At 43.6% G+C, this 10,306-nt stretch overlaps 1 protein-coding gene across 1 annotated transcript in view; it reads left to right on the forward strand.

The window, feature by feature from the left end:
• The window catches only part of EXD3 (exonuclease 3'-5' domain containing 3), a 459,528-nt gene that overhangs the window by 150,699 nt on the left and 298,523 nt on the right, over positions 1-10,306 (forward strand). Inside the window, exons 8-10 of the mRNA XM_025203011.1 lie at positions 5,823-5,876; positions 6,743-6,882; positions 7,869-7,969. Of these exons, the coding sequence (XP_025058796.1) occupies positions 5,823-5,876; positions 6,743-6,882; positions 7,869-7,969 (295 nt within the window). The remainder of the gene's footprint in view (positions 1-5,822; positions 5,877-6,742; positions 6,883-7,868; positions 7,970-10,306) is intronic.

The raw sequence follows: 10,306 nt of genomic DNA on the forward strand, positions 1-10,306 counted from the left end.
CCCTATTCCTCCCCCCACCCGCTGCCCAAATCTTTGCTTTTCAATTTCGCATCAATTTTGATAAGGACTTTACAAAAAAGAACAATTTCCAGCCTAAACAGGCAACTTCTAGGTTGGATGGTGTGTCATTTATTAGCAACTGTAAAAGGGATGACTTGTACAAGAGTCTTGTCTAAATGTATGAGTGTGTCGGCACTGGAAATGCTGTATGCCTGATAGAGAAGAGATCTGTAGAAGACCATGGTCACCAACAGCCTGTTTAGATATGGCACTTAGAGAGAGAGAGAGAGAAAAGGGATGTGTTTTGTGCTAGAATCCAGATCAGAACTGAGGATCTCTGTTTCACTTTTCAGACTATCAGAACAATCTTTGTACATGGTCCTTGAGCCACAGAAATTTGCTTCTAGGGTTTTGTGGTCCAAGAGTGGGATGCTCAAAAACACCTTGTTTACTTAAGGACAAGACCAATTGCAAGTCGGTAGGACTTATGCTCCAATGTCACATAAGCACTTTTAAAAATCCCACAGTGAGATGATACCATCTCTTTTGAAACCACCTAATCTGGGAAACCTCATTTTCTGCTGTTTCCCAAACTTCAGTAGTCTTTACTTTCTAAACACAGCTGTGTGTATTGTGCACTTAAAAACAATTCCGAATGGAGGGTGCTGCTTTGCGCAGTGAATTGTGTGGTACAGGCTCTGATGGGTGGTGTTAGTGATTACTACAAACAAAGCAAAGATCTCGTGATTAGAACCAGATCAGCCCCTTCAGATTTGTGTTTCTATCCAATGTAATTTCACTTACCTTGATTTCAGTCAGTTTCTCATAAATATACTGCATGCTCTGAGGTCCATGCAAGAGGTATGCCAAAGTTGTATTTCTGGTCTTGTCCTCATAAAGGGGTTTGAGAAATTCTTCCACTATTGACTTAGTTCTGGAAAGGCTGCTATAGACCAGACAGAGTCGCATTTAATCCCTTGTGGTCCAAGTTTACTCAGAGCATAGCTAGTGACATAGTGGTCTAAGTTTGTAGACTACATTTTTTCTCCCACCATCAGTAGGAGCAGTGGAGCTGTAATCGTGTTACTGCAACAGTGAGAAAATTGCCTAAGGTTCTCAGTGCACATGCAGGTAGGAAATCTTGTGTGGTTTCCCACATTGCAGGCCAAATTTGGTGAATGCCTGATAAATTTTTGGTATTGTAGGTTTTGCATGTAGAGGTATTCAAAACAGATAGTTAAAGAGCAATTGGTGGGGCAGGGTATTGAAAGCTTCTCCAAGGAGACTCAGCTTTGCTATCTTGCTATTCCCATGATTTCGGACTGTCATTGGGATTCCTTATTCAGCAGATGGCCCCATCACATGCAGCTTGTTCAGAGTGCTGCAGCATTTCAACTTGCAGGTTGGTCAGCCACCTCTCTTCACATGTGTTTTCTATCTAATTCAGGATGGCAGTACCAGATCTTAAAATTTCAGACCTGGCTGGACCTGGCTCTGTGATATTTTCCATTCCCTGAGCCTCCTCCTGCAATGCAGAAAGACACCTATGTTTTAGGGATGATGCTTTAGATGAACTGTCATCTATTCTGTTGCTGTGATGGGCATTTCGGTGTGAGATTCTCCTAGTCAAACTCCTATAAAGGGCATCTCTGCCCGGTGCAAATAGTGCAGTCCACATACCGTTTTTCATTCTGATAACTATTTATTCTTTTCATTGAGGACAATGAAAAGCCTCGCTATTTTCACAGGGACTTCGGATCATACCACAGATCATCTCCTTTTCCTACTCTATTAGCCTTTTTTCCATATTGGGTACCATTTGTCAGAACACAGCCTTCATCACGTACCTGCCCTTCCATGGGCCTGGGAAGTGAAAGGGAGGAAGGCACAAACCTTTCCCATGCTTCTATTTTGATCAGCTTTGGAAGTGAACAAGGGGGAGGGGGATTAATGTAGGTCATGTTTGTATATGTTATTTCTTTGCTGTTATTTTTATGCATACTGGGAAAACTCTGTATATGGAATTTATTAATTACAGCAGAAAAAGCAGTTCATGCTGCTATTCTGGCTATAGGAAACATTTTTGCATGGGGTTAGGTTGTTTTGAAGGTGGAGATGGAGGCTCAGTTAATATAATGACTTGTTCACAGAGACCATAAAAGTCATCTAGGATTCCTGGATAGTGTGTCAAGGGGAGAAATTTAAAGGCAGTTTTGTGACCTTGCTTATCTGTGGGAGAAGTGGTGAAGGCATCTAGGATTTGGTATTTTATTGCCTTGCTGGCCTTGTTTTAATCTGAGGGCTTTTACTAGTAAATGAAAATGATTGCTGGTTTCCAGTTTCTTACTCCCAGGTGGAGCATGCAGAGCTGTGTAGTGGGGAAACACACCCTTATTATTGGTGTTTGTTTCTTAACATTTCAGCTAAAGCATGTTGTCTGCATAGTTAAAGTATTTGTTATCTGACAGCAAAATGAGTCCATGAATGAGGTGTTGCTTTTCTGGAGATCTTATCCTGTATAAACAGACCATTAAAATGGGGTCATTTTACAGAAAACTTGTTTATGGAGTTGAACAATTTAGGACATGACAATAACAAAATAAATGTAAAAATAACTTTAGAAATGGGACCACAGATATAGCAGCCAAGACACTTTCATTTTTAGTTTAGTTGAGCTTATCTCTCCTTTTATTATTCATATTGTAAACATGCTGATATAATCTGAAGTTGTCTTTTCTATTCAAAGGCCCAGGCTGTGTAAATACACCCTGCAGTAGAGCCTTCTGTTTGTTTGTTTCCAACTCTGGTAGTGATAAAACTAAGACGAATATTTGGGCCCTGATTCATCAAATCGCTTTAAGCATGTGCTTAATTCATACTTATTGGGACATAAGTCCATACTTAAGGGCTTGGCATGGAAGGGAATGGACTTGAACACATGTTTATATGCTGAATCAGAATCTTCAAGAGCCTCATATGCTAATAAAGCAATGACTTTGTGTGTTGGATCATAATTAATGAGCATTTGCTTAATAAAATGGATATTTATGGTTCTGTATCACTGAAATAGGAGGGGAGTAGCCCATAAAGCAGGGGTGGGCAATTATTTGGGCCCGAGGGCACATGGGGAGTTTTGCTGATCTCACAGGCTGGGCAACTCACCAAACCCCCCATGGGGATGCGGGCAGGGAGTGCGTACAACAGAGCTCACGTGGGGAGTCCAGTCCATGCTGCTCCCACAGCACTCCTCATGGGGCTGAGTCCCACCTGCCAGGAGCAGCCCATGCCATGCTTCCTCTGGTGCCCACAGCCCTGCCCAACTGCGTGCTATTCTGCCCCCCTCCCCTTCCAATGACAGCTTGTGCTCCTGGCTCTGCTGAACTGTGCCAAGCAGCTTCCAATGGGGCTGTTCCTGAGGTGGTTGCAGCTGGCCAGGTGCTGCTATGCTCCCTCTGCCTCCGGCAGTGGCTCCTGCTCCTGGTTCAGCCCCTGCCACGCTGTGCCACGCTGCTCCTGGTGGGGGTAGGCAACTTCAGCCAGGTGGCTCTTGCCTCAGTGTGCAGGGCTCTGTCTTCAGCTCCCAGCCACCTTTTAGTTGAAGGCAGCAAGGAGCTGGAGCCAGAGCACTGTGTGCTGGGACAGGAGTTGCCTGGCTAAAGCTGCTCAGTCAGAGCGGTGTGTTGCAGCATGGCAAAGGCAAGATCAGGAGCAGGAGCTGCTGCTGGAGGGGTGGGGGGGAAGGAGCAGAGAAGCACCTGGCTGCAGCTGTACTGGGAATAGCCCTGCCAGAAGCTGCACGCACTGGCCGGAGCCAGGCTGTAGGTCCTGGGCTGGAGAGAGCCCAGTGCAGGATGCTCTGACGTGATTGGGCAGGGCTTGGCCTCATTGTGGAGTGCTGCAGGGGCAGCTGCAGGCTGGATCTGGCCCATGGGCCAAATTTTGCCACCCTTGCCCTAAAGGAAGTGGTAAAAGAAGTTGAGTGTGTATACATGTGGTTACAATGGGAGCATGATAGGCATGCTGAAGCTCCAGGTTCTATTTCTGGCTTTGTGATTGACTGCCTATGTGACCCCTGCCTAGTAGCATAACAGATGGGGGCCATTCGGGGAGAGCCATGGCACTGCCTTTGTGGGGAGGAGCGGGGAGCGTGAAAACAGCTGCTTTCCCCAGCCACCAGGGCTCTACTATACATTGCTGCTGCCCAGGGCAGAGTCTAGGGGTATGCGAAGCTTCGGTCACCGATTCGATTCAAAGAAGGTTTGACCCGATTCAGAGGGCGAATCACCAAATAAAAATTGAATCAGGAGACCAAAACAACCCTCTGAATCTATTCAGAAAAAGATTCAGAGATTCAGAAGGCAGTCTTTCAGGGGAATAGAAACTGAGAATAGGGAGAAGCAGCTGTGGGGAAAGACTGACATCTGTAGCTGGTCAGCGACTGTGTTCTTTCCCTGAGTCCCCTTCCAATCACAGTGCTCTAGGGGAGGGATGTCAAAACAGCACATAAGCCTCTGTCTACAGCCTTTCTGCTCCTTTTGTGAGCTGTTTCTTCCTGAGCACCTGGAAGGCCCCCTGTTACAGGTTACCATCCCTACTGGTTTCACCCCGCTCTGCCCTAACACACACAATCACACATGTCACAAGTTTTGCTTGTCAGCACCTTAAGGTGCAGTTTCTCAGAAACCCCTGCACCTGTCTCCTTGGTAGGTCTCAAGCCCTCAGAAGGGGCTACCATCCCTGCTGTTTGAATCCAAATCTGCCATCACCCCCCCCCCCCCCACCGGGTTGCCCTCCCCCCCCCCCCCCCCACGAGTTTTGGTTTCAGCAGTTTGAGGTGTAATTCCCAGAAACCCCTGCACCTATTTCCTTGAAACTTGGCAGGCTTCATGCCCTCAGAAGGGGCTACTATCTCTGCTGTTTTATTCCGAAGCTGACAAAAAATGACTAAGTATAAGTATTTCAGTGATTCCCCATTATAGTCTACGGCCAAATGACCGAATTTCTCCAAATCAGCGCTGAATCTTCCGAAGCCAATTCAGCTGACTTGATTTGGGACAGTGATCTGAATCTCCAAATCAAATCACTCTAAATCAGCCGAATCCGACTTGAATACTTTCCATTTCTCACAGGCCTAGCAGAGTCCTGTTAGGCCTCTGCCTTTGGCACACCCCTACACCATTCTGTGCCTCAGTTTCCTCATTTGCCAAATTAAGTTCCTGATTCTTACCTCCCTCGGGTATGTTGCAAGGTTCATTAGAGTACCTAACGGGGCAAATACGTCCCATCATTCATGATGAATAAAACATATAACATCTGGGACAAGGGGAGCTAAATGTTAATGTTTAGAAGAGAATGTGTTGATATTTATTTAGATTAAAAAATGTGATGCTTTCACAAAATATAACTAGGTTGCAAAATGCAAAAGGCAGCAAGATTTGTGCCCGGCTAATTTACCAGTATAATTTTTGCTCAGTTTTTAGAAGTAAATTCCTGCCATTGAGTCTTTTCCGAACATTTGTCCAGAGACTGCCTTTTCTCTTTAAAATTTTTAGTAGCTTGCTTGATCTCATAACTTTTCCTTTTGAGGTTTAGAATATGTAATGTCACCAATAGTGTTTATAGGGTCCTCTAAATAATATTTGTGCAGCCAAGTGCATTTAAGCAGCATGTTACAAGGATTGTAAGAAAAAGAATTCTATGAAAAGTAGGTATATAACATATTTGACTTCAGAAACATATCTGCTTATCAGAAATGTTCCTCGCTTCCTAACTGTGTATTTTCTTAGAAGCTCACAAGTCTTGTATACCTTTGTATTTTCTAGGCAGTCATTCTGAGCATAAAGCTAAGATTGCAGCAGGATCAAGACTTGGAGAAGGTAAGTATTTCCGGCATAGACTTCTCTGTCATTAGATCTATCCATCGGTAAACAAGATCAATCAAGGCCTCACCCCGTTTAATGAGCCTCATGAGGTGAATCTTCGGCAAAAGTGGGAATTATATATCAAATTATAAACCTTTATCTCATTTGCAAGAAATTGCTAGTAAGGTGGTAACACAATGGTACAGCTGTTAAGGGACTAGCATATTTTTTTATACCATATTACAACTCAGAAGAACTTTTCCACCACTGGGATCTGAAATCCAGCTGTGTTCATTCAGTTTGGCAAATGGTTTTAGCTATAATAAAACTAACTAAATAAAAATAGTGCCAAATTCTTCCCTGCTCTAGCTGTTCCAGGATAATGCATGTAGGAAGATTATAATTATGGGGATTCACCCTCCAGGTTATGGTTAGATATGACCTGGATTTAATAATTTCTCAGGCTGAAGCTTTATAGTATTATGGCTGGTATTTGTGTTGAAAAATTATGCAAGACATTCTCCTTAGATACATGCTAACATAGAAGCATTTTTCTTATGTTGTTTGATTTAAAGACATTTCCCTTGGGCACTTAAAGACATCACTGAAAAAGCGGGTGGGCCATACTGGGGCTCATCCTGAGCCAGTGTGTGGGGCCATAAGTCTAACAATCTGCCTTCTGGGCAGTAAAATTGCAGGCAACAGCCTCTTTGGGGCTACTTTTCCCTTTCTAGCCATGTGGGCTGGTTGGGATAGAACCATGGCCTTGCCTTCACACTGCTCTAGCCATTGCAGTTGAGCCAGTTCAGTGTGGGGAGCAATATGCAGCAATGCAGTTTCTGTAATGCACTTCCTGTGCTGTATGTTGGTTTTCTTCATAGATGTGCACTCCACTGCTGCTTCAAGATAAAACTAACTTAGTGGAGGCTTATGTAGCAGAAGACCCCAATCTTCAGTGCAAACTTTTACAGATCCTGGATGCGTGGCGTGAACCCAGTTTTAATATTAAAGACATTGCAAGGTAAAATATTATTTTGTTTTCCCTGTTACCCCTTTAATTTCCAAACAGCATGAAATGTTAGATGACATTCCAGACAGGTGCTAAGTGGCCATCAGGAAAAGATAATATGATCTCTTTGTATACTCTCTAGATTTGTTTTCTTATAGTATTTGAAGGCCATGTATTAAGTTGCTGAATGAAGTCTGTTTTTTATCATTTAAGAAGGGGAAAATTCTAGTAACTGAAGTTTTTGTCTTCTCAAAGCTATACTATCAAGTGCTGAGACTATATCACTCATGTTGATGTTAATACTAGGGGATGGTGCTTAGTTCCTTTCCCTGGAGAAGCTATAAACAAAGACATTGCAGTCAGTCTCAGTAATACCTGTTGAAAACAAAGCTTTTTCCAGGAAGCCTTAATAACCTGATTCTGCTGCTGTGGAAGATGGGAAGTATTTGTTGTGTGGGTCTAGCAGTGAGATATTCCCATAAAGCAACAGCAACCAACAAGAAAAATGCAAGACAAATCATTCTTTTTCCAGTCAAACCTTCATGCTTGTTTGTCATTTCTAAATCACGATTTATCAGCAAGCTCCTGCCAAGTACAGACACAGCAGTATAATCAAAGTAACTGTATAGGTGCAGTAGGTACAATGATAGTACAAAGTAGAAAAAGCCCCAACAGGGTTGTGGAAAACCAGGTACTTTTAAGTTGCTGAGGCAAACTCCTAAAAGCCTTTGAATAGGAGAATGAAGGCACAAATATTTGCTGCTAAATGATATAGGGAGCAACACATCCCTTGAAATCTGCCATAGATTTTGCTGCAGTCTGATTGTGCCTTGGAAGTCCAGTTTGGGAATACTGTAGCCTCTCTGGTTAGGAATTCCCAGATGGATCAGGAAATGGTACAGGAACGGTACTGATGGTCAGGTTTTACTGTTAAGAGGGGCAAGTATCTTATCCACTTATAATGACACTTTGCTTTTTGTTTTATTTGTTGCTTACAGGCAGTATCAAGGTTTGCTCAACTACAGACCAGATAAATTTAACCACAAAATGTTGAGCAAGCTGGTCTTCAGGCTCCTTAAACAATATAACTTAGATCCAGGTATGTCATGTTACAAATACATCATTTAGTCCACTGAACAACACATGAAGCTAATTTGTCTTTCCCCATGTCCAGCAAGGAATTTGTGCTGTAATTTATCAAGGGATTTTCAGAGCTTAATTGAAGTTGTTTAAAAACAAAGCTCAAAGTTATGGGAATTATCACTTAGTGTTGTCGAAGAACCTAGATGGAGGTGACTAATAGGTTGTTTCTTCCATGATATGAAATAAATCTTGACTTGAGAATGGCTCTACATAAACATGAGATGGTCAGCTTTGAATTATGGCTCCATCCCACTCACATAAGAGGCTGCACGTAATTCATCTGAGGATTCTGGCTTTTTGAGTTACGAGTCCGTCAACTTGGTAGAGATAACCCATGGGAAGCAGGAGGCACATAACCCTTCGTATCTTTCCTGAGAACTAGGGTTGGCAGCTGCTGCTGAAAGGAATTTAAAGGGGTCTTGCAAACTTCTGAGAGAAGTAACCTACTTTCTGTCCAGCTCAGGGGTCTGCCTCAATCCCCAAAGTCGCACACAATCCATTCAGTTCACAAACCCCATTGTTTCATCGGCACAAATTATTGCATATCTTATTTTCTTGGAATGAAAGGTATCTGTAACCCTAGTTGTAACTCTCATGATACCTAGCAGTGGTACTGTATTTCATATTCATCTTTCCAACTTTATAGTGCTGCTTGAACTTTAGTGAGTTAATCCTCTCAGCGTCCTCTGGGGTCTGTAAGTATAACAAAGCCCATTGTATTGGTTTGCAAACTGAGATACAGAGAGGTTAAGGGAATTGTTTAAAATAACGAAGCAGGTCAGTGGTGCATTCAGGGTTAAACCTCAAGAATTTCTGCCTCACAGGCCTGGTCATCCATTATGCTTCCTTATAATTTATAAAGGGACGTGAAAGAATTACATTTTAAACCTGTGATAGACCCACAAACAGACAAAACTGAGGAGGAAGGGTGAATGGTGAAGTTGTTCATACATAAAGTGTTCTCAAGGGCAAGCCCAGCAAACTCAGGCACAGAGATTTTTTTCTTTTTGTGAGAGTCTTAGATGTTGCATGTAACGGCTGTAAGAAAAATGACCCACACGGTGGTGTGCTTTTGGAATTGTTTGTACCCCTTGGATTAATAAAGGTTTTGTAGCCATAAGTTGAAGTTATAATACACTGTGCAGTATAGCTACAAATAATGATGACTGTAAATATTTCTTGTTGGTAGCTTGCAGTTCTCCAGGATATTTATTAACGTACTCCTTTTCTGTCTGTATAACTACACCCATTGTATTAGTCATCACAGCATGTCTGCCTTCAAGTCTACAAGAAGAAATCAGGAGGATAATGTAGACAGGGGCATGAGGAGGAACCGACATAATGAATGACTTTGAAACAAACCACTGGTTTGGAGGATTTTAGCTGTTTCTAATAGAATATCATGGGGAAGAATGGGGTGCTCTTTGCAATCCATGTAGGGCCCCCTGTACTGGTGAACCTTAAGTTCATAAGAACATAATGAACTTAACTGGGGTGGCACACATAGGCCTAGAGTTAATGAAGACCTTGCCAAGGAACTTGTGGAGGGACTAGATGGATTTAAATCCGCAGGTCCTGATGATCTCCACCCCAGAGTGCTGAAGGAATAGCAGGGGTCATTGCGGGACCTCTGGCACAGCTCTACGAGCACTCATGGCGCTCGGGCGATGTGCCAGAGGACTGGAAAAGGGCCAATGTGGTCCCCATCTTCAAAAAAGGGAGGAAGGAGGACCCAGGAAACTATAGGCTTGTGAGTCTTACCTTGGTCCTGGGGAAGCTTTTCGAAAGAATTATCCTGGCACATGTCCAGGAAGGGCCAGCAGGGGAGGTTATGCTCAGGGGCAACCAGCATGGGTTCATTAGGGGCAGGTCTTGTCAAACCAACCTGGTGGCCTTCTATGACCAGGTCACCAAGTGCTTGGATGCGGGTGTCGCAGTGGATATAGTCTTTCTGGACTTCAGGAAGGCCTTCGATACGGTCTCTCACCCCATTCTCAGTAAGAAACTAGGAGACAGTGCTGTTGATTTCTACACAGTCAGATGGGTCACTAACTGGCTGGAGGGCCGCACCCAGAGGGTGGTGGTGGATGGGTCTTATTTGACCTGGAGGGATGTGGGCAGTGGGGTTCCCCAGGGCTTGGTCTTCGGGCCCACACTATTCAACATCTTCATCAGTGACTTGGGCGAGGGGGTAGAAAGCACCCTGTTCAAATTCGCAGATGACACTAAGATGTGGGGTGAAGTGGGTACGCTAGTAGGAAGGAACAGGCTGCAAGCGGATCTAGACAGGTTA

The sequence above is a fragment of the Alligator sinensis genome, unplaced genomic scaffold, assembly GCF_000455745.1.
Source record: "Alligator sinensis unplaced genomic scaffold, ASM45574v1 scaffold235_1, whole genome shotgun sequence".
NCBI lineage: Eukaryota > Metazoa > Chordata > Crocodylia > Alligatoridae > Alligator > Alligator sinensis.